The sequence below is a fragment of the Musa acuminata genome, chromosome BXJ1-5, assembly GCF_036884655.1.
Source record: "Musa acuminata AAA Group cultivar baxijiao chromosome BXJ1-5, Cavendish_Baxijiao_AAA, whole genome shotgun sequence".
Taxonomy (NCBI): Eukaryota; Viridiplantae; Streptophyta; class Magnoliopsida; order Zingiberales; family Musaceae; genus Musa; species Musa acuminata.
In genome coordinates, this window is record NC_088331.1 from 6,732,802 (window position 1) to 6,755,963 (window position 23,162).

The window sequence follows — 23,162 nt, forward strand, 5'->3', positions numbered from 1 at the left end:
CTCTGGTAGTTATTTTATCCAGACAAGTAATAATAATACTAATAATATGCTGCCACTCCAGTATAAGGAGGGCTCTCTCCTTCTGTTGTTCCCCGATCTCTTCTGTGCCTGAGAGGGTAAAAGGGGCCCCTTTGTGCCTTCTAATGGCTTCCACAGCCAAAGATAAGGAGAAGTCATCTCTATGCTTCTTCTCCTCCTCTTCTATCTCTTCCTTCTACAGGGAGATTAAGCCTTCTTCACTCCTCCCCCGCATCCGCTTCGTCGTCTTCGTCCTCCTCTGCTACGTCCTCTGGCTTCGCCTCCTATTCTTCAGCTTCCCCCTTGACTCCTCCTCCCCCGCGTCGTATTCCTCCGCCGCCGCAGGCCACCGCCACCACCAGGTCAGCCGCTCGCCGGAGACGTGCGATCCCGACATTGCGCCCTTCTACATACACACCATCCATCCCCGCTTCAACGCCGCCCTCGTCCGCCGCTGCCTCTCCCGCCTCGCGTGCTGCGACGTATGCCCCCACGTCGGCCACCTTGGCCTCGGCCGGCCCCTCCTCCGCCTCCCTGACGCCGCCGATGCCGCCGACGCCGTCCGGGGCACCGCGTGGTACGCCACCCACCCGTCCACCGCCGAGATGTTGTTCCACGCCCGCGTCCAGCGCCACCCCTGCCGCACCATGGTCCCGGAGGCGGCGGTCTTGTTCTACGTCCCGTTCTACGCCGGCCTCCACGCCGCCGCCAACTTCCGGCAGGCCAACCACACCCGTCGCGATGCCCTCGCCGTCGACCTCGCCACCCACCTCTCCTCCCTCCCCTCCTTCCGCCGCCGTGCCGGCCGCGACCACTTCCTCGCCGTCGGCCGCGCTTCGTGGGACTTCATGCGCTCCCCCGCCGGCCCGGACTTGGGAGCCAATCGCCTCCTCCTCTTACCGGAGGTCGCCAACATGACGGTACTCACGGTGGAGCGCCACCCATGGGAGGGCCACAACCAGTTCGGCATCCCCTACCCCTCGTACTTCCACCCGCGCACGGCGGCGGATGTGGCAGAGTGGCAGGCGGAGCTCCGCCGGCTGGGCAGGACCCATCTGTTCGCGTTCGTGGGCGGAGTGGGGTCCGACTCGGAGAACGCCGACACCCGGAGCAGCATATTGAACCAATGTAGGATGTCGGACCGGTGCCTTGCGGTCGAATGCAAACCAGATCGGCACAAATGCGACGACCCGGACCTTATCATGGATGTGATGCGCCGGGCCGACTTCTGCCTGCAGCCGCCCGGCGAGTCGTTCACCCGGCGGTCCACCTTCGACTCGGTGCTCGCCGGGTGCATCCCGGTGTTCTTCTCGGAGCACACAGCACACACACAGTACCGGTGGTACCTACCGAGCCGACCCGGGGACTGGTCGGTCATGTTGGAGCAGAGTCAACGGAATCAGATCGAAGACGAGTTGGCTCGGATTCCACGGGCAGAGGTGGGGAGGATGAGAGAGGTGGTCATCGGGTTGATACCAAGGATGACATACGCCCACCCGGATGCAAACCGGAGCCAACTCGGGTTTCGTGACGCGGTCGACGTCGCGCTGGTTGAGCTCACCCGGCGAGTCCGGTCGATTAGAAATATTGAAACCAATGATCGATGATGATGATAGGTACTTACAAAGAATCCTCTCCTGCATGCATTCATTACTGCATCGATTCAAATGGTTGTAGATGAGCTTGCACTGCTAAGACTGTCAAAGTTACCTGTATAAACTAATGTTAAGTGGATCATATAATAATAAAAATAAATTGAAATATGTTTAATTTGTACAAACAAGTAAGAACAAAAGAAAAAGATTCATGTAATCATTGATTTTTATGGTTTTCTTCTTCAAATGTCACATAGCACTAAGAGAAACATGCAACAAGAGAGTGGTGTCCAACCTAGCCACTAAAAATCCCAAGTCTACAAACCGTGGCTTTTGTTGCTTTCCATGGTTCGATTTGGACATCTAAGATGATGAAAGATTAGGTCAAGTTTCATGTGACCAGGGCTATTTGCCGTATAGAAACAAAACACGACAGATCTTAAATTAATTGTCCCGTGTTCCAAACATATGACTCAATTAATGACTCTGATTTGTTCTCCCGTGAGTTCTGACAGATTTGTACGGAATTTTTTGGTTGACTTTTTAATGTGATTAGTATGTGTAAGATAACATTTTCAATTGAAGAAAATAAGATAGTATGGTTTAATTAAATTAAAAATATTTCAAGAAAAGCTAACACAGTTGCACCTTTTCCAGAAGAGCATAATGTCAAAATAGATGATCTTGGCGAATAACTGCATTGCTAAATTGGCCAAGTTGCACAGCACCGTCTCCTCCCTGCAGATTAATTTAATCCATGAATTTGTCCTTCCAATAAAAGAGAAGAGAAGAGAAGAGAGAGGGAGGGAGAGAGGGCAGAACAAGAAGTAAACCTTTCAAGAAAGGGGAACCTTCAATGCCAGTAATCTGCAGACTGTTGAAGCTCGAAACCATGCAGCACACAATCTGTAACAAGTTTACTAGAAGAGTATTAATAGGTACATTCAATGGGATAGATTTAACAACTTGTAGCCAAATAAATGTTGCTGTTAACCTGACATCAAAGAGATTCCTCCTATGTTGCTCCTTTTCTCTCAGAATAATTCTTCAAACTTGTCATAACACCAAACCTTGTAATATGAACTTGTAAAGCACAATTGCTTTCTAACTTTGCATACTAATATCCACACAGAAATTGAATGCTTGAAGAATTCTTCAATCTTGTTGTAACATCAAACCTTGTGTATGAATTCTACAAAGCACAAGGGTTTGGTAACTCCATAGAGAAATTGAGTGGCTTCAGCAAATTTTCACCACTACTGTAGGATGTGGATGTGATGAAAAACATTTCGTTCCAATAAAGTGACAATTAGTATTCCTAGAGAAAGCATCAGGAAAATGTGCATCCATTAAAAGCGAGTATATCAAAGAGGTTAATCTGTGATAGTTTCCTCAACATTGTCACCTGGTAATAGAAGGCTCTTCCTGCAGTGATGGGACTGAAATTTTGACTGGGTGGAAAACAAATCATGATATAATGTTCAAAAAAAATATTGCTGCAATTTAGAATATGGTATGATCACATTATAGCAAAATGGATAATACTGCAGATTTTGTGTTTGTGACCATTGGAGGCCTTTTAGCCAAGTATCCCTTCGTTAAACATGAATAAGCTTGTTCCATAAGACATGCCTTCAATGAATGTTTTCATTTCTTTCTATGGTAAATCTAGGTACATTTGTTGAAAATATATTATATATTTTCAAACATCTATTAATTGCTTGACAAAGACTGATTAGCACTTGTTATTATAATCTTCAAATGTCCTATAGATTGCGTGAAAGCTATGCCCTCTATCATATTGTGCAGTTGAGGTTCAAAACAATGGCCAAAAGCTGCTGTTGTAACTCAGTCATGTGAATCACTCCTTCATCTTTCACCTACAAAAATCATGGTTACTAAAACTACCACTGCAAGGAGTCAAATTTATCTAGTCAAACACAATTACACACCTCTAAGCAGAAGACTGTCTCCGAAAAACCAGAGAAGGCCACAGAGCTGACGGTAGTCACTTCAGCACCCATTCTGTGCAAGGCTTCCAACAATCTGGTGAATGCGCCCGTAATGTTCTTGTAGATCATCTCAAGGTGGTACTTGGTTTTGCCAATTGGGTTCAATTCAACTTTTCCCTGCGATGATCAGTTAATGAGCAATTGACACAAATACGTGGAACATATCAGATGCAAGGAAAGATGCACCTGCAGTTGGACTGTCTCCAATGGAGCCATGGTCTCTGTGCTTGATGCACTTCCCTGCTTCTCACCATCCTCATCTGGGATCTTGGAGAGCTCGATCTGCAGTTCTAGCACCTGCTGCTGGAGCTGCTTGATGTAGCTTATGGCATCTGTGAGAGTCGATTCTTTGCTCATCTGGAGCACCACTTCACTGTTGTTAGTGATGGTTTAAATTATGCACCATTATCTAAGAACTTTTATCAGACGTTTGCTAAGAAAAACAAAGAAAACTTGACACCAGCAGAAGGATTAGAGCATGAAGCTTCTGAAAAAGGAAAAAATTCTTCATCTTATCTAATAACTTTTTTGTCAGACAATCCTAGAAAGTCAATTAGACTTTCTTATCCACTATAATTGTGCCTGGTTACTTATATCGCAAAGGAGTAATCTTATAATGCATTGTCTAGCGGAATAAATGAATGAAAGATAATCATCTGGCAAGGTCACTGTGACAAGCATTGGATGTTCCCCTAATCATTTAACCCCACATGGATTGATGGTATATGAAACCCTAGGGACTCTTTTCAAAGAGGTAAGTAACCGCAAGTATCAAAACTTGATGACCTATCGATTGTATAACCTTTGTTTTCCATGGAAAAGCAGATATCAATTACTCAACGTTGAATCCTAAATGCAAACGGAAGCTAAAGATCAGATAGACTGCAGAGTGATTACCTTTGTGATGTTAGGAACGAGAGCTCTGAGAGCAAGGAGCTTCCCGTTGAGCTTGTTCCTCCTCCTCCGCTCAGCATCCAGGTTCTTCGACTTGTACCTCGTCTCGGCAGGCACCTCCGGCGGCCCCGGCTGGCCGCAGAAGTCATCACCGAGACCATCTAAGACTGCGTCGATGAAGTCCATCGGATCAGCCTCGGGCGCGAGCCCGACGGCAGGATCCCTCGGCCGGCGCGGCGGCATTGGGGGCCCTGAGGATGGTTCGATAACGAGGTCGAGCCATTCTTGTAGCGGAGAGGGTGAGGAATCACATGGGAAGAAGCCGTACGCATTCTTTCCGCTGTTCCATCGTCGATCGAGGAGCGAGCGGGAGAACATTTCTTATCGTCTTCGCTAGGGTTTTGGCGCGGTTGGTGTGCGCTCCTCCGTTTGGGGATTGGAGGACCGCCATTGGAGCTGTTTGGGGGACGGGACTTTCTTATATGCTTCCGGAGGAGCAGCGGAACGTCATGTTGTTGGCACCCATAACGAACGGGTCGGTGCGGGGTGTGTGCTATTTTGATTGCAAAGCATGGGAAGCCGAGGGGGTAATTACATAATACCCATATACCCATATAGCTAGGATTAGTATTTCAATTCTTATACTTTAAAAATATTATTAAGATTTTTTATATTTATAAAAATAAAATATTTACTCTTAATTATCCTCATATCATCAATTTAAATAATAATAATAAATATAAAAAAATAATTTCATAAAATGGTGGACCAACACCCGGATCTCCTTTAGAACACCATCCTCAAGCGCTGACCTTGTGTCATCTTCTTCCTATACCATATCTTACGTTGCAACAAGCAAAGGCCTAACTTAGCATACCTCTTGTTGATTCCGTTGCCAACCCCATCGATAAAATATACACCACGTGGGTGAAGCGTGGCCACCTCCTCCACCTCCACTTCCCTTGTCGCCAACATTAGGGTCCAAGTTGGCAATAGCAAGCATGAGACAGGTGTAAAAGGTGATGGAATTATACCGGAACTCCAAGAGGGAGTCATGTGTGTAGAGTACAGGAGGCATTTTCCATCATCTTATCCATCTCCAATGCGCACGATGTATCAATGAGATCGAGAATCACACTATGCACCTCTTCATCGTAAGTCCTATTCTCCTTTTCCCTCGTACGCCGTCGACCTTATGTGCTACTGTCATTATCAGTGATCTACCATCCATAGGGGAAGAAAACATATTTTTTTATCAAATTATTTTTTATCCTTTTTCATTCACGATGAAATTGACGATGTGAGAAAAATTTGAATTAAATGTTTTACGTTCGTAAGTATAGAAATCATAATGCTACTTTTTAAAGTATGGGACTGAGATGTTAATCCTAAGTAACTATTTAACATTATTTTTACTCTCATTCCAATCGTTAAATTCTTCCTCTAACATATCATAGGGTTAATTATATATAATTAGTCCAATTTAGTATTTTGATTCAAACACTTTCTTTACACTTACAAAATAAATCACTCAAATCCTTATATAAGATTAAAAAGATAATTTTTATTATATTATAAATTAAAAATAATGATATTAAATATTTCACTTTAGATCATAATCGAGCTTTTAAAAACATACTGATCGAGATATTAAAGATATCATATAAAAACATCATACTTCAATTTATGTTACCCTTTTAGAGCATTAGATGAAATATTTTATTATTTAGCAAAATATAACAAAAAAAATGATAAAAGAATATAATAAAGTATTTTTTGGATTCATGAAATCAGGTAAATTTAAAAACAAAGAATCTGAATATGGAAATACCTTTTTTTGTAAAGAAATAAAATCATGAAAATTAATATTTGATTATTTTATAAACACCTTAAAGGTTTTGATGAAGGAAGATATAGAGAAAAAAATATAATCAGTGATATAATTTTATATATGATTGTTCTCCAAGTTTCATTTGATCGATGAATTTTTTAATAATGGTATCTTCTTGGAGACGATGAATATGACCTGTTTGAGGTAAACAATTACATGCATTTTATTTGACGTCGATCGTTGAGAAAACATGAGTTAGCAAAAATATCTGATAAACATGCGAATTTAAAATAAAGTAAAATTGGTTGTTCATGTGGTTGAATTGAATCGAAGAAAAAAATAAATAAATTTAAGGTTAATTATATATTATCTCTTATAATTAGTTATATTTAATGTTTTGATCTTTATAATTATAAATATTACATTGAGATCCTTATACTTATAAAAGTGAAATATTTAATCTAATTTCTTCTCACGTCATCAATTATACTGATAGAAATATTGTATATGCTCAATTGTAAATCGAAGTGAGGCAAAATCAATACGTGATTAGCAGTAAACCTTATGATATTTTCGTTAGTATAGTCGAAGATACAAAGAAAATCGAGATTAAATATTTTATTTTTATAAGTATAAATTTTTTAATATAATTTTTAAAAATACATGAATCAGGATGTTAAAGAGTTAATTATAAGAGATGATTTATAATTAGTTCAGAAATTTATAAAAATATATAAACAATCAAAATTTATTTTTTATTCATTTAATGAACGAGAGGGTTTTATTTTTATTGGGCTTCTCTTCGTTGAAGTCCCAATACGGCCCGCATCAAGCGGCCTCTCCACGCTTAGTATAAATAGGCGGATGCTCGATCCACAGCCATATCCTTCGCTCCCGCTTCCTTCACTTTTTGTAGGGTTAGGGTTTTGCGCCGTCCGACCCCGCCGCGAGATCGATTGATTGATGGACCCGTCCTACAAGAAGCGGAAGGCGGACGAGAACGGCGCCCTCGCCACCGCCATCCCGGCGGCCGAATTGACGCCGGAGGATGGCCGTAAAATCATTGACGCATTCTCCCTCGACCAGCTCCGCGACATCGTCGCCGCCGCCGTTTCCCGCGGCGAGCCTGGCGTCCTCGCCGACGTCCGCGCTATCGCGGATCGCGACCAGAGCCAGCGCAAGCTCTTCATCCGCGGCCTCGGCATGGAGACCACTACTGACGCCGTTCGCTCCCTCTTCTCTACGTACGGCGAGATCGAGGAGGCCGCTGTTATTGTTGACAGGGCCACCGGGAAGAGCAAGGGTTACGGGTTCATCACCTTCCGCCATATCGACGGTGCCCTCCGTGCCCTAAAAGAGCCATCCAAGAAGATCGATGGCCGGATGACGGTCACCCAGCTTGCTGCTGCCGGTAACTCCGGGTCCGGCGCTGCTCCGTCCGCCGATGTCTCTCTCCGCAAGATCTATGTGGCAAACGTCCCCGCTGACATGCCATCTGACCGACTCCTTGCCCATTTCTCCTCTTACGGTGAGATCGAGGAGGGCCCTCTTGGGTTCGACAAGCAGACGGGGAAATTCCGGGGCTTCGCCCTCTTCGTCTACAAGACAGTGGAGGGGGCAAGAAATTCCCTCGTGGATCCCAATAAGAACATCGATGGGCATAACTTGGTCTGCAAGCTTGCAATAGAGGGTAAGAAGGGGAAGCCAGGTGCCCCTGCACCAGGTGCTGCCCCCATGGGCGGTGTCCCCGGCCAGCCCATGGGTGGTGGTGCCGATATGGGTCCAGATGGGCTTGGATTGGGTGCACAGTCCTCATTACCAAGTTCTCTCTCTAGCCAGTATGGTGGTCCAGGTAGCGGTCTCGGCTCATATGGTGGTTACTCTGGAAGTGCGCTGCCGGGTGCTGCTGGACTGAGTCACCATCATAATATGAACTCTTCCTTGCCATCATCCATGGGTCCTGGCACTCCAGGTCTGTCATCGGTTGGCAGTCAGGTGCCTTCATCGCTTGGTGGTGCTGTAGCTGGAGGATATGGAGGGGGTTTGGGTGGCCCTCTTGGGTCTTCTCAGTATGGTGGCCCTGGCTCCGGTGGATACGGAGGTTATGGCATGGGCTCATCACTTTATCGTATGCCTCCAAGCTCAGTTGGGATGCCTTCAGGTGGTTATCCGGAGGGTGGACATTATCCTCTGTCATCATCAGCATACCAGGGCCAGCATCACCAGCCAGCAGGATCCTCTCCTGGGCAGAGGGTTCCAGGTGGAGGGTTATATCCTAATGTGCCACCTTATTACTAAGGTAATATATTTGCTTCAAAAATGGTCTTTGTGTTTTCCTGTTTTAGATTTCAGTTTATGTTTTATCAGCTTTTGTTATTTTTCTTGGCATCATTTCCTTTGATATTTACCATTGCTGTTATTAGCGTTAGGTCATGGTTTCTTAGTGTGTGGTCTCTATATCCTATAAATTCGAATATGTTGTATTTAGATATATTGGTCAATATTATTATGCTAACAGGTCATTATGGTCCACTATGGTCAATATTAGAGCATCTTTAATGGCCCTTTAGAATGGGTTTGTAAATTACAGGCTCAAATGATCGATCACTAAGTTCATAATATCAATATGCTTAGGTCACCAAAGAATCCGGCGATGGAATGTTTGGAGGTATCTGTCTTGATGCAAAACTGGTTGAGGATTTTGGACTGCTTCTAGTTGGAGATAGTTTATGATTAGTCTCACTTAAATTTTAAAGGACTGTAGACTAAATTTTAGTTGGAAGGCTGTGTTATCCCTTATTTGTGATGAAATGAAAGACAGACTTTTGATAATTTAGACTTGAACATCTTGGGTCATACTGTTACTGTTTTTTCTACACAATTTATTTTATGAGTAGGTGACTGCAGTTATATGTCGGATGCTTGATTATTTGCCATTGTCCCTGTAATGGTTATGTGATATTGTTCGATCACAGGTTTGGTCTGATTGAATCATGGCTTATATTATTTTTTGTTCCATTTCTTGATTTTTGTGTCAAAAAGTTTGTCTTATTTTGCTAAGATAATTAAACCATAGATTCTGTTAAGCATTCTGTATGGTCCCAGGAAGTAACATTCTTTTGCTGGTTTTTATTTCATTTAATGTTGATAACATCTTCGGTAATATGCCTGTGGTTTTTGATATATTGTTAGAAACTAGGTTCTTTTTCAACATGAAAATTCTTCATGATTTCATACATCTTTTAACAAATATAATTAGTAAACTTCTATCACTTACGGAAAATTTATCAGTGTCAATGGTTTGTTAGTTGTTTTTGGCTTAAGAGCATTGTAGTAGGGATTCGATGGGTTCTGCTTGTTCTGACTTAGCTTTTAATCTTGATTTTTTTTGTAATTTCTTTGTTGATCAATGTATTCTCCTGTTATAAAAGTAAACATTGTCTTGTCCATCAAGTGAGATATTAGTCTAAATTTAATTGTGTTAATTGTAATCCTTTGGTATTTGTTGGCCTCATATAACTTTATCCTTTTGTTTTTATGTTCATGTGCTGGTTATCTTTTTCTCTGTGTTGTCGCTGTCACCTGCATTTCTTATTTTCCATTTAATTTTCCATATTTGTTGGTCTATGTGGACATCTTCCTTTCTACCTACTGAATTTAATTTATTTCTAGTTGTTGAAAAACACTTTCTTGCTTGTGTGCTTGAGTATGTTGGTCATATAGCTTTCTTGTTTTTGTAGTTAATGAAATTATGTAGATTGCAGTGAATCTTGCTGTTGATTCTTGACAGTTCTGTCTTGTTGCTTCTGGCTTTCTTTGTGGTTATGTTGCTCACATATATTGTAATAGCAAGGCTGATTTTGCTTGCTTATTAAGTTTTTTGTTGTTGCAGAAAAGGTAAAATTTGATATTCTTTCTTTATTGGAGTTGGAAGCCTTAGTTGCCTAAAATTTAGCTGCATGGCAGGCTTTTATGTTCTTTGTGCTGCAAAAATTTCTACGTCTATTACAACTTTATATGGGGATTGTGAATTTCAATATAGAATGTTGTCTGACTAGTTTGACTATGGTGCAATGGATCACAGGTCTATGAATTATCAAATACTAAATAGTTCTTTGTTATTTATAGTTTATCTTTGCACATATTTGTTGCATTACATGGAATAATCATATTGTTTTTGTTCTTGATGATTCATATATTTTGCATTTGCATCTATGCAGCTCTATTTATTGTTGCTTTATTTCCAGAAAGTGGTTTAGAATAGGTGTACTTTACAAAGTAAATGCCTTTGTATGAAAAATAAAGATTGTTTGTAGTGTTGAAATGAACATATAAGTATATTTAATATTTGGATATACAAACTGAAATTTTGGCTATTTTAAATTATTTTCGTAATGTTTTATGCATTCTATCTATTGACAATGCTAATTGTTGTCATTTTATCATTTATGTCCACAAGTGAATCATATCAAAATTCTATAAAAGGTGTTTGTTTTTCTTCAGATTTTCTAGTTTTTTTCTGTTTACATGATAATCATCCATCAATCTTTTGTCCTTGGGTATTTTTGGGAAGTTTTAATACCTTAGCTTTTACAACATAAAATCTTAGCTTAATAAAAGTATAGCTTAAATGAGTTTATAGACTGCAGTATACATTCTTATAAGATGTGCTTCATCCAAACTAAAAATAGTGCTGTGCTTGTTCTGTTGTGCATGTTTCCATTGTATGTAACATGATAATGTTCTATGCTGCTCCTTGTTCATGTGATTTCATTGATTGAGTAGGTACTAGAGGTGATTAAATTGTCGACTGTTAGTAAACAGCTTAGTTTATCACTGTTATCATATAGATTTTGTTACCTTAGGCTGTATGTGATTTTCTTGTTTGGCTTTGTTCATTTGTAGACTTTGACGATTGGTTTCCAAATGCGCATGTCTTGAACTCTTGTGGTTTATGTTGCTCTCTTGATTGCATTATGCATTATTTAATATCTTCAGAGTTCTTGTGCAATAGCATTTTGTATTTTAATTAAGTTGGCAGGGTATCATGTTGTTCTCGTGTTAGAAATTTATTTACACCTGTTATAATTTGTGTTATGGCCTTTTGTATGATCCCCAAAAGTTGAGAAATCTTGAGAGAATGGCGTTTTCTGCATTTATAAATTGGGTTGAACGTTTTGGTGTTTGTTATTGTGCATATGTAACATTCTTGTGGTCGCTGGAACATGGATGTGCCAAGTCTTGGTCAAGAACATCAGTTTTGTCCTGAGTTTTTGGTTTGTTTCTTTGTGGCTATGCAAGCTCATGTAGTGTTTGAATATCACAAGATGTGTTTTGAAAATGTGGATAAAAATGTATATATATTTCCTTATGTGTGGCTTACGAAGCCATTATTGGTTTGGATGTTGTTGTTTAATGTTCAGATAATTGATACATTAAGATGTGATAGTATTTGTTTAAGTCGTTTAGTTAGCATGGGTTCATATTATGTCTATTTTTTCCATAAATATTAATTTTAAAGCTGCTAAATTGCATTACTTTGTTGCATAACTCTTATTACTATTGTGAGTTCTGTAGCCTGACTCTGATATGACTGATAATTCGTATCCATGATGTCTGTCTTTGTATTATTGTTTGATGGTAATTGTGTGATTCAGGTATATGGCAACTTTGGAGGAAATGCTTTGAATGGTAGTGCTGAATTCAGGTTGTTATCTGTTTTGATGAATGGCTTGCAAACTTTTGTGGCTACTTCTCTGCTTCTCTGCTCTGGAATGTAGCCGTTGAGATATAGTTGCTCTACCCTAGGTTTTTATTGCTTTAGAAGCTCCATGAACTTTAGAGTGGTATAATTGTTTCTGTATGTAATACTTTCCTGGATGGGACTTGTCTCTTATCTTTGCTTGAATTGTTAAATTACTATCCTACTCTAACACACTTGCCTTTTTGGCTTGCTTTTTTATTGTGGCTATGCAACCTCATTGTCGCATGACTTGCATTCATCATTTGATTGGCTGTGTTAAAATTCCTTGATTCCCTGTGTTTGATTCAATGTGTAATGCATTTCTTTTGATTAATTCTTGTTCTTGTACTCATAGTGGGTTCTCTTCACTGTTTGAATGTATCGTTCTGTTCAGGCATTGACTTCTGATTCTGAATTGGTGGATTGTGCCTCAAGTTTGAAGTGTCATTCACACAGTGTGTGGTTGCAAAATAGCTGTCTAAAGCGTCATTTCTCATGATCATGCCTTGTAAGCTGCCATGCTAATTCTTCTTAGTGATAGAAGATTTTGTGGAATCATCTTCTGTTTGCTAGATGTGTGGTCGTCCTTCTGTCAGTTCCCTTCCTGTTAGTGATGTTAGAACTCTAATTGTTGACCTGTTAAAATATAGCCTTTTGATAAGAAACACATGGGCCATGCAATCTGCATCTGCTAAGAGTTGATTTAATTTTATATAAACGATAACTTTTTAGCCATCTCCATCTCTGTGCGCTTCTATTTAAATTCTGTCTCAGGTTGTTGATGAGTTTGATTTGTGGCTCAATAAATATTTACTAAAAGCAAAGTATCTCATGTTGTCCCAACAAGTTGATTGGAACATATATGATTCTTTAATATCTTGTGCCCTTCTTTTATATTAATCTTGGTTTTGGAATTAATGACAATATATGTGCTTGGAAAATTTGGAAACTAGGTTGCGAGTACAATGTTTTTTTTTTCAGTGTTCAAACAAAGCTAGCTGTGCCTGATGGGGTCTGTACTTTGTTTTGCTGGAACTTACCTTCAAGAGATAGATAAGTTGTATATTAGGTTGTTTTCTCAGATCTCTCTTCTGCTAGAAGTGAAGCCTTAATGTTTTATGAACGGTTCTGAATTGTTCATAAAAAAAATCAACAGTCATGATATAAAATCATGAATACAGTGTGAGAGAAGAAGCGAGATGTTGATCTTTTTTTGTCTAGATGGAATTACGGACTGTTTTTGTCGTCTGATTTTACAAGTCTTTGCTGAAACTAATAATATTGTAGATGAATACAATTGTAAGTATAATAATGTGATTGATGTTCTCTTTGGAAAACCGAAGCTGTCGAAGTTTACTGTCGCATCTTTCTTTCTTAAAGTGCTGATTAATTGTGAAAGTCTTTTTTTATAAGCTAAATTCTTATCCTGCTTGCTTTTCCTAAGCGCCGTAGTTACCCCCCCCCCCCCCCCCCTTTCGGCAAGCTTAGTTTGTTGGATGACGTTTGCATATGCCTCCTGATTTCGTTGCTAGCCCCATCGATAAAATACATGGGTGAAGTGTGGCCACCTCCTCTGCCAACACCTCCTATGTTGCCAATGTTGGGGTGTCGAAGGTGGCAGAATTATACCGTTCCCTTATGTACTGAGACTCCAAGAGGCACTTTCCATTGTCTTATCAATCTCCAACGTGTATGACGTATTGTTGAGATTGAGAATCGCATTATGCATCTTTTCATCGAGTCCTATTCTCCTTTTTATCTCGCACGTCGTCGACCTTGTGCGCCACTGTCATTATCGGTGATCTATTGTCCATAGGGAAGGAAAACATATTTTTTTATAAAATTATATTTATCTTTTTTTATTCATGATAAAATCAACAATAAATGTTTCCTATATTTGAATCATAGTGCCAAAATATTATTCATGATAATATCAAGGGTACTGTGTAATTATAAGTTCAGAGAAAATTTTTTTTATTCTCGTTCCAACCATTCAAAATTTCCTCTAACGTATCATAGTTCTAATTACATATAATTAGTCCTATTTAGTATTTTGATTCTAACATTTTCTTTATACTTAGTGCTACTTACAAAATAAATCATTTAAATCCTTATATATGATTAAAACGATAATTTTATTATATTAAAATTTAAAAATAATGTATTAAATCTTTTATTTTCATAAATATAAAGATCATAAACAAATTTTTAAAAATATAATGAGATATTAAAGATATCTAATTATAAACGGTTATATATAATTAGCTTTGTATCAAACAAAAACATCATATTTCAATTTATGTTGTCCTTTCACAGCGTTAGATGAAATATTTTATTATGTAGCAAAATGTAACCAAAAAAATGATAAGAGAATATAATAAAGTTTTTTTGGATTCATGAAATTGGGTAAATTTAAAAACAAAGAATCTGTATATGGAAATACCTTGTTTGTAAAGAAATAAAACCATGAAAATTAATATTTGATTATTTTATGAATACCTTAAAGGTTTTGATGAAGGTAGATATAGAGAAAAAAATATATATATTTTTATATATGATTGTTCTCCAAGTTTCATTTGATCTATGAATTTTTGAATAATGGTATATTCTCGGAGATGATGAATATGACAAGGTAAACAATTACATGCATTTTATTTTACATTGATAGTTGGGAAAACATGAGTTAGCAAAAATATCTGATAAACATGTGAATTTAAAATAAATTAAAAAATATTGTTCATGTTGTTGAATTGAATTGAAGAAAAATAAAAAAAAGATTAATTATGTATTATTCTTTATAATTAGTTATATTTAATATTTTGATCTTTATATTTCCAAGTATTATATTTATATTTTTATATTTATAAAAATAAAATATTTAAACTCATTTCTTCTCATATCATTGACAGCAGAAATATTATGTGTTTCATTGTAAATCTAAATAAGACAAAGTCAACACGTGCTCATATTATGTGTTTCATTGTAAATCTAAATGAGACAAAGTCAACATGTCCTCAGTATTAAACCTTACGATATTTCAATACTAAACCCTACGATATTTTATTGATAAAGTTGATGATACGAGGAAAAAAGAAATTAAATATTTAATTTTTATAAGTATAAAATTTTAATATATTTTTTTAAAAAAATATAAAATGATATTAAAGATAGTTAATTATAAGGGATAATATATAATTAGTTTAAAAAATTTATGAAAATATGTAAACAATCAAATTTTATTTTTTTATTCATTTAATGAACGAGAGAGTTTTATTTTTATTATTGGGCTCTCTTCGTTGAAGTCCCAATACGGCCCGCATCACGCGGCCTCTCCACGCTTAGTATAAATAGGCGGATGCTCGATCCACAGCCATATCCGTCGCTCCCGATTCCTTCACTTTTTGTCGGGTTAGGGCGCCGTCCGACCCCGCCGCGAGATCGATTGATTGATGGATCCGTCCTACAAGAAGCGGAAGGCGGACGAGAACGGCGCCCTCGCCACCGCCATCCCGGCGGTCGAATTGACGCCGGAAGATGGCCGTAAAATCATTGACGCCTTCTCCCTCGACCAGCTCCGCGACATCGTCGCCGCCGCCGTGTCCCGCGGCGAGCCTGGCGTCCTCGCCGACGTCCGCGCTATCGCCGACCGCGACCAGAGCCAGCGCAAGCTCTTCATCCGCGGCCTCGGCACGGAGACCACCACTGACGCCGTTCGCTCCCTCTTCTCTACGTACGGCGAGATTGAGGAGGCCGCTGTTATTGTTGACAGGGCCACCGGGAAGAGCAAGGGTTACGGTTTCATCACCTTTCGCCATATCGACGGTGCCCTCCGTGCCCTAAAAGAGCCATCCAAGAAGATCGATGGCCGGATGACGGTCACCCAGCTTGCTGCCGCCGGTAACTCCGGGTCCGGCGCTGCTCCGTCTGTCGATGTCTCTCTCCGCAAGATCTATGTGGCGAACGTCCCCGCTGACATGCCATCTGACCGACTCCTTGCCCATTTCTCCTCTTACGGTGAGATCGAGGAGGGCCCTCTTGGGTTCGACAAGCAGACGGGGAAATTCCGGGGCTTCGCCCTCTTCGTCTACATGACAGTGGAGGGGGCAAAAAATTCCCTCGTGGATCCCAACAAGAACATCGATGGGCATAACTTGGTCTGCAAGCTTGCAATAGAGGGTAAGAAGGGGAAGCCAGGTGCCCCTGCACCAGGTGCTGCCCCCATGGGCGGTGTCCCCGGCCAGCCCATGGGTGGTGGTGCCGATATGGGTTCAGATGGGCTTGGATTGGGTGCACAGTCCTCGTTACCAAGTTCTCTCTCGAGCCAATATGGTGGTCCAGGTAGCGGTCTCGGCTCATATGGTGGTTACTCTGGAAGTGCGCTGCCGGGTGCTGCTGGACTGAGTCACCATCATAATATGAACTCTTCCTTGCCATCATCCATGGGTCCTGGCACTCCAGGTCTGTCATCGGTTGGCAGTCAGGTGCCTTCATCGCTTGGTGGTGCTGTAGCTGGAGGATATGGAGGGGGTTTGGGTGGCCCTGTCTCCGGTGGATATGGAGGTTATGGCATGGGCTCATCACTTTATCGTATGCCTCCAAGCTCAGTTAGGATGCCTTCAGGTGGTTATCCGGAGGGTGGACATTATCCTCTGTCATCATCAGCATACCAGGGCCAGCATCACCAGCCAGCAGGATCCTCTCCTGGGCAGAGGGTTCCAGGTAGAGGTTTTTATCGTAATGTGCCACCTTATTACTAAGGTAATATATTTGCTTCAAAAATGGTCTTTGTGTTTTCCTGTTTTAGATTTCTGTTTATGTTTTATCAGCTTTTGTTATTTTTCTTGGCATCATTTCCTTTGATATTTACCATTGCTGTTATTGGCGTTAGGTCATGGTTTCTTAGTGTGGTCTCTATTGCCTATAGTGTCGAATATGTTGTATTTAGATATTTTGGTCAATATTATTATGCTAACAGGTCATTATGGTCCACCATGGTCAATATTAGAGCCTCTTTAATGGCCCTTTATTATAAGATTAACAATCTCAATAATAAATAATAGCCGGTGGGCGTCGATCAGACATCGTGAACAATTAAACCCTAATTCCAGTTTCACAGCTGGGGCGTAGCGTGGGCACTTCCTCCGCTTCATTTTCTTGTCCTTTCTCTCTTTCCCACCCTTCGCCTTTATCTTTCCTCCTAGGGTTTCTATCCTCCCCGGCCACCCCTCCGGTCCCTGATCGGCTTTGGCAACCTCTCCCGGTGGCGATCCATTCCGCATAAGTGATATCTGAAAAATCGCCCGTTCTCCCTCTCAATTTTTGCAGATTGGGAGAAATCTGCTGCCACTGCTTTCAGGACGCGCAACGTAGCGTCTTCCTGGTCCATTACTTCTCTTCACCCTGCTTTAGCTAAAGATGGTTTCTAAGAGAATCGACAGATTTCTTACAGAAGGTTGCTATATTGTCTAATGCGATTTTACAGGATTTGGAGTGAACTTTTTTTTTTTTAAGTTTGAGTCGTAATTCTAGTTATGTTTCTCACTTCACTTGTATCTGGTTTTTTGGGTTCTAAGTTGATTCTTTGTGTGGATTTGGTGTTGAAAAGATCTGCGGATAATTTCTTCGCTTATAGTGCTCCAAATTTGATCTTTCTCTGGTCTGCCATCGGGAGTATATAGGGAATGCTTTTTTTTTCTCATTTGTTTATTCAGATCTGCTGAAGATATTGTTCGTCATTCGTAGATGTTCACTTTATTGCTGCAGTTGATTTTAGCTGATGCCAAATAAATTATTGTGCTGCCTCAGAGCTTAATTGTGGATAGCTACGATTAGTGTGACAAGGATAATCTTGAATTATGCTTTTCTGAGTGGAATCTGACTTGTGGAACTCTGGTTTTGTCTTTAATGTTGTTCATCGTGGACATGAATGATCAGTTTGTGGGTTGACGACCTTAATTAGGTTTATCTGAATGAGATCTGACTTTAAAAAGTCCAAGTTTATTTTTCAACATTATCTATGATGGATATGAATGATTCACATGAAGGAATGGTAGTAAGTTATGCTAATTCAGTTGGAATCTGATTTCCAGGACTCTAATGCTCTTTTCAAGCATGATCTATTATGACTATGAAGGTGTTGTTGAATTGTGCCTTTCTGAAAGGAATCTGATTTTTTTTTAATCATTTTTTTTACTTTGGAACTTTATTTTTTATGAATTTAATGATTAATGTGCGAGGGATAATACACGATACACAGCCTTATGTTTGGGGGTCCTATTCTTCGTACAGAGAAATACACGATACACAGCCTTATGTTTTATGGACTAGACATTTGACGTAAATGCATGCTGTTGAAGTACTTCTTTTCTGCACTAACTTAAGTAAAGTGGTTATTGGTGTAGACAATGTGTAGGTTTGCAATTGTTAATGAATTTAGGTATAAGGCTTTGTTGGAGGCATTACTTTGTTGATTCTTGTTTGTTGAGTAGCATCTACTAGTTTATTTGATAGACTATAATCTGAATTTTGTGTAAAGATACATGATTTATGTACAACTTAAGAGTTCACCTCTTCTCCCCTTTTTTTTCTAGAGCAGCAATGGAAGTCACCCAGATTCTTTTGAATGCACAATCTCAGTGGATAGTACAGTTCGGAAACATGCAGAAGAAAGCCTGAAACACTTTCAGGAAGAAAACATCTCTGTGTTTTTACTATCTCTTTCTAATGAGTTATCAAACAACGAAAAGCCTGTTGATAGCCGTAAATTAGCTGGCTTGATCCTTAAAAATTCTCTGGATGCGAAGGAGCAACATGGGAAAAATGAACTTGTCCAAAGATGGTTGTCCTTAGATGTGGCTATCAAAACCCAGATCAGAGCTTGCTTGATGCAGACCCTTCCTTCTCCTGTTACTGATGCTAGATCTACTGCATCCCAAGTTATTGCTAAGATTGCAGGTATTGAGCTACCTCAGAAACAGTGGCCTGAACTTACAGGCTTTCTATTATCAAACATCCACCAGCTTCAGCCTCATGTTAAGTAAGCCACAATTGAAACTCTTGGCTATATATGTGAGGAAGATTCTCCGCAAGTCGTTGACCAAGATCAAGTCAACAAGATACTGCTGTCGTTCAGGGTATGAATGCATCTGAGGGGAGTATGGATGTCAGACTGGCTGCTACCCGAGCCTTGTATAATGCTCTCGGTTTTGCACAGGCTAATTTCTCAAATGACATGGAACGAGACTATATTACGAGAGTGGTTTGTGAAGCCACTTTATCCACAGAGGTGAAGATACGCCAGGCTGCATTTGAGTGTTTGGTGGCCATCTCATCTACCTACTACAACAAGCTTGCATCATACATGCAGGACATATTTAACATCACAGCGAAAGCTGTGAGAGAAGATGATGAGCCTGTTGCTCTTCAAGCTATAGAGTTCTGGAACTCTATTTGTGATGAAGAAATTGACATCTTAGATGAATATGGGGGTGATTATACTGCTGATTCTGACATCCCTTGTTATTATTTTGTCAAGCAAGCACTGCCTGCATTGGTTCCTATGCTGTTGGAGACACTTCTTCAGCAGGAAGAGGATCAAGATCAGGATGAAGGATCTTGGAACCTTGCGATGGCTGGTGGAACATGCTTGGGTTTGGTTGCACGCACAGTTGGAGATGACATAGTGCCTCTTGTGATGCGTTTTATTGAAGAGAACATAACAAAACCAGATTGGAGGCAATGAGATGCAGCAACATATGCATTTGGTTCGATTCTAGAGGGTCCATCACCTGAAAAACTCATTCCTCTTGTGAATGTTGCTCTAAACTTTATGCTTACTGCCATGATGAAAGACCCAAATAACCATGTCAAGGACACTACCGCATGGACACTTGGAAGAATATGAGTTTCTCCATGGGTCAACTGTGCAAACACATGTAATTACTCATGGGAATTGCCATCAGATCCTGATAGTCCTTCTACAGAGCATGAAAGATGTCCCTAATGTTTCTCAAGGTTACGAGGATGCCACTTCAGTATCGCCGCTGTCCCCTTTCTTCCAAGACATTGTCCATGCTCTTCTCAATGTTACACACAGGGAAGACGCTGGATAATCTCTCTTGAGGACTGCAGCGTACGAGACTTTGAATGAGGTTGTGAGAACTTCAAGGGATGAGACAGCCCCAGTAGTAATGCAGTTGGTTCCGGTTATCATGATGGAGTTCCACCAAACGCTTGAGGCACAGAAGCTTTCATCAGATGAAAGAGAGAAGCAGAACGAATTGCAGGGCCTTCTTTGTGGGTGCTTGCAGGTTATCATCCAGAAGTTGGGAGCATCTGAGGCAACAAAGCATGTTCTTATGCAGTATGCAGACCAGATAATGGAGCTCTTCCTCAGGGTTTTTGCTTGCCGAAATGCTACGGTGCACGAAGAGGCTATGCTCGCCATTTGTGCTCTAGCATATGCTGTTGGTGGAAATTTTATAAAGTACATGCAAAGCTTTTATCCATATTTAGAAATGGGTCTTCAAAATTTTCAGGAATATCAGGTCTGTGCTGTCACTGTTGGCATGGTTGGGGATTTATGCAGGGCATTGGAGGACAAAATATTGCCCTACTGTGATGGAATCATGACACAACTCCTTAAGGATTTATCTAGCAATCAGTTGCACAGATCTGTTAAGCCCCCAATATTTTCATGTCTTGGTGATATTACACTAGCAATAGGAGAGACCTTTGAGAAGTATCTGATATATGCCATGCCTATGCTCCAAAGTGCAGCAGAGCTGTCTGCATACGCTGTTGCAACTGACGATGAAATGCTGGAATATACCAACGAACTCAGAAATGGAATTCTGGAAGCATTCTCTGGGATATTACAGGGATTTAAAAGCTGTCCGAAGACCCAGCTGCTGATGCCTCATGCACCTCACATCCTTCAGTTCCTTGATAGATTGTACAATGGAAAGGACATGTGGGTTTTCATATTATGACTTTTCTAATTTAGGTTAGTTTTTGGATAATTGTCTTTTTTCTTTCTGACTGACTTGTGATCATTTCTTTTCTAAACTAGTGATGAAGACTGCAGTAGGTGTCCTGGGTGATTTAGCTGATACCCTGGGTGCTCACGCTGGGACTTTGATCGATCAGTCTGCTGCAAGCAAAGAATTTTTGGGAGAATGCTTGCTATCAGACGATCAATTCATAAGAGAGTCTGCTGATCGGGCTAAGTTGGCCATTAGTTGGGCGGTCTCTGGTTAATGATAAATTTTGGCACTTTATATAATTTTGCATATGCATAGCGGTCATGTCAAGTCTGGTCTGGGTTGCATGAATGTGTCGGTCGTCACCATTTTGCGCAAGGTGTGTCTTTCTGGACGGTCACATGGGCCATTTTTCAGATCATGCATGAGCACCTTGTATTGGGATCTTCTCATTCGCTTTGGAAATGGAGCTTAAATGCGGTCCCACTGCTGATTCTTCAGGAGAGCTGAAATTCAGTTTTTGGAAAATCTGTAAGGAGCTATACACCGTATGTCTGCAAAGACTGAGGTGCCTTTTTTTTGCTCAACTGTATGGTCCTTGTCCTTCGCATGTCGTCCTTCTGCAACAGAAGCTAAATCATGGTGAATGCCTGGATCGAAAGACACAAAAGCAGCAATGGTTGTGGTCGAAGAGCATATTGTGTTTTGTATCACAACCAAGTACATAATACTCTCCTCAACCCCGCAACTATGCCTTTTTGCTGTTTGGTTCTTGTTCTTTTCCCGGGGGATGGGATGTTGTCTTGGATCTTGCATAGTTGTTTCTGGACTTTGTCTGCATTTCTTGCTCCTCCACTTAAGCAAATTGTAGAAGTCACAGTACGTGGCTCTTAGTGTATGCATTATACTATCTGTTGTGTCAGTAATTACATCAATTACAAGGTTGTCTTAGCATTCATTCTCACTGCCATGGAAGGTAGCTGTTGCAGTGGTCACTCCGTCGGCATCTTGTACTTCCTTTTTAGTGGTCTTACCGAAATTGCCTGTTTAAGTGCTGGGTTTTCTTCAATGTATACAGTTGTGTTTATCTGACTTCTTGTTCGCCGAGTGGAAAAGAAATGCTAATCATATATTTTTTGGGATATCATATAGATCAAACTGAAGGAATCTGTGGTAGCATTAGAGATAATGATGCCAAGTTTTGGTAGGTGCTCAATGTTGCCCGAAGACATTCTTTTTAAGTTAGTTGAGTATAATTTCATACAATTATCATCAGTTTGACCCATGTCTGTTCCTCCTATGTATGGAATTAACATCATCTTTAAGACAAAAGTTTGGAGGTCTCTGCAAGATGCTGCATCTCTTTAAGAAGCATCTTCTGAGGCTTTCAAGACCTCTTTGTTAAACACAGTTTTTGCTGTTGTAGCTGTTGTTGAGACTCCAATAGGCAATAATGCTTCTGATTCTGAATCATACTAATGCAGAAAGACTGATTTGAAGTGATTGCCAGTGATTTGGACTAATGCAGAAAGATCTGATCATTAATTGTTAACACCTTTTTTTTTTTAATATTTGGAACACAATAATTTTGCCATTCTTGTATTTCTTTATTCAGCAAAAAACCATGCCTTTCTTTGCTAATTCTCTCACACCCTCATTTACATGCCTCCTGTGTCCTATAATGCTGCCTTTGAACGCAGAATCTTCATTTTTTTCTTCTTTTTGGTGTCAGTTTCCTTATCCTGTCTTTACATAAAGGAACCAAAGTCCTTATGCAGATGTGCTTACAACATTCTACTGAATTCTAAGTACTTGGGTGACTTAGCTGTGTATTGTATAGGTTCTTTAAGCTATATTTTTCGGTCTAATTATCTTAATGCCCTTTGGTGTTATCGTCAACTCACATCTCAAGTTATCTTATGCAGAAACAAACTAAAGATTTTTGTTGTAGCAATACAGTTGTTGTGTATTGGTTGATTGAGACTTCAATAAGTAGCAGCCGAGAAAATGCCAGTCATTATTATGATGATATCATTAAGATAGCAACATATCGAAGGACTGCTATGTAACATGATGGGGTACCACTTT

General features: G+C 40.2%; 4 protein-coding genes and 1 pseudogene across 9 annotated transcripts; 4 read left to right on the forward strand and 1 right to left on the reverse strand.

The window, feature by feature from the left end:
* The first annotated feature begins 81 nt into the window (after positions 1-81).
* LOC135673400 (probable xyloglucan galactosyltransferase GT17) lies at positions 82-2,631 on the forward strand. Its single transcript, XM_065182349.1, has 2 exons — positions 82-1,634; positions 2,271-2,631. Exon 1 carries the CDS (start codon positions 144-146, stop codon positions 1,623-1,625), a length of 1,482 nt encoding a protein of 493 aa, XP_065038421.1. The 5' UTR covers positions 82-143; the 3' UTR covers positions 1,626-1,634; positions 2,271-2,631.
* Positions 2,114-4,975, reverse strand: LOC135673401 (transcription factor UDT1-like). 2 transcript variants are annotated; one of them, XR_010513359.1, is made up of 6 exons: positions 4,523-4,975; positions 3,812-3,982; positions 3,566-3,742; positions 2,608-2,805; positions 2,447-2,519; positions 2,114-2,351 (listed from the first exon to the last, which is right to left on the reverse strand). XR_010513359.1 is itself a non-coding variant. In XM_065182350.1 (4 exons), the coding sequence occupies exons 1-4, from the start codon at positions 4,895-4,897 to the stop codon at positions 3,410-3,412; spliced, it is 807 nt and encodes a 268-aa protein (XP_065038422.1). In that variant the 5' UTR covers positions 4,898-4,975; the 3' UTR covers positions 2,818-3,409. The 2 variants fall into 2 exon arrangements, 1 of the variants encoding a protein (XP_065038422.1); XM_065182350.1 differs by lacking the exons at positions 2,114-2,351; positions 2,447-2,519; positions 2,608-2,805 and adding an exon at positions 2,818-3,493.
* A 2,243-nt stretch (positions 4,976-7,218) lies between these two features.
* On the forward strand, positions 7,219-12,828 carry LOC103984720 (UBP1-associated protein 2C). 4 transcript variants are annotated; one of them, XM_009402278.3, is made up of 2 exons: positions 7,219-8,649; positions 12,488-12,828. In XM_009402278.3, exon 1 carries the CDS (start codon positions 7,314-7,316, stop codon positions 8,646-8,648), a length of 1,335 nt encoding a protein of 444 aa, XP_009400553.2. In that variant the 5' UTR covers positions 7,219-7,313; the 3' UTR covers position 8,649; positions 12,488-12,828. The 4 variants fall into 4 exon arrangements, with proteins under 4 accessions (XP_009400553.2, XP_009400552.2, XP_009400554.2 ...); XM_009402277.3 differs by lacking the exon at positions 12,488-12,828 and adding an exon at positions 12,008-12,339; XM_009402279.3 differs by lacking the exon at positions 12,488-12,828 and adding an exon at positions 10,243-11,838.
* A 2,645-nt stretch (positions 12,829-15,473) lies between these two features.
* LOC135673402 (UBP1-associated protein 2C-like) lies at positions 15,474-20,556 on the forward strand. Of its 2 annotated transcripts, none has more exons than XM_065182353.1 (2): positions 15,474-16,851; positions 18,684-20,556. In XM_065182353.1, the coding sequence occupies exon 1, from the start codon at positions 15,543-15,545 to the stop codon at positions 16,848-16,850; it is 1,308 nt and encodes a 435-aa protein (XP_065038425.1). In that variant the 5' UTR covers positions 15,474-15,542; the 3' UTR covers position 16,851; positions 18,684-20,556. The 2 variants fall into 2 exon arrangements, with proteins under 2 accessions (XP_065038425.1, XP_065038424.1); XM_065182352.1 differs by having other exon boundaries at positions 18,689-20,556.
* LOC103984719 (importin subunit beta-1-like) lies at positions 18,691-21,404 on the forward strand (annotated as a pseudogene).
* The last annotated feature ends 1,758 nt before the right edge of the window (positions 21,405-23,162 follow it).

What these genes read in the sequence shown, in the direction of transcription:
- LOC135673400 (XM_065182349.1), top strand. Translation starts at nt 144, where the DNA reads ATGGCTTCCACAGCCAAAGATAAGGAGAAGTCATCTCTATGCTTCTTC.
- LOC135673402 (XM_065182353.1), top strand. Translation starts at nt 15,543, where the DNA reads ATGGATCCGTCCTACAAGAAGCGGAAGGCGGACGAGAACGGCGCCCTC.
- LOC103984720 (XM_009402278.3), top strand. Translation starts at nt 7,314, where the DNA reads ATGGACCCGTCCTACAAGAAGCGGAAGGCGGACGAGAACGGCGCCCTC.
- LOC135673401 (XM_065182350.1), bottom strand. Translation starts at nt 4,897, where the DNA reads ATGTTCTCCCGCTCGCTCCTCGATCGACGATGGAACAGCGGAAAGAAT. An exon ending in TCGTTCCTAACATCACAAAG is followed by an intron (nt 3,983 to 4,522) that starts GTAATCACTCTG and finishes GTGGTGCTCCAG; the next exon opens with ATGAGCAAAGAATCGACTCT. An exon ending in TGGAGACAGTCCAACTGCAG is followed by an intron (nt 3,743 to 3,811) that starts GTGCATCTTTCC and finishes TGATCATCGCAG; the next exon opens with GGAAAAGTTGAATTGAACCC.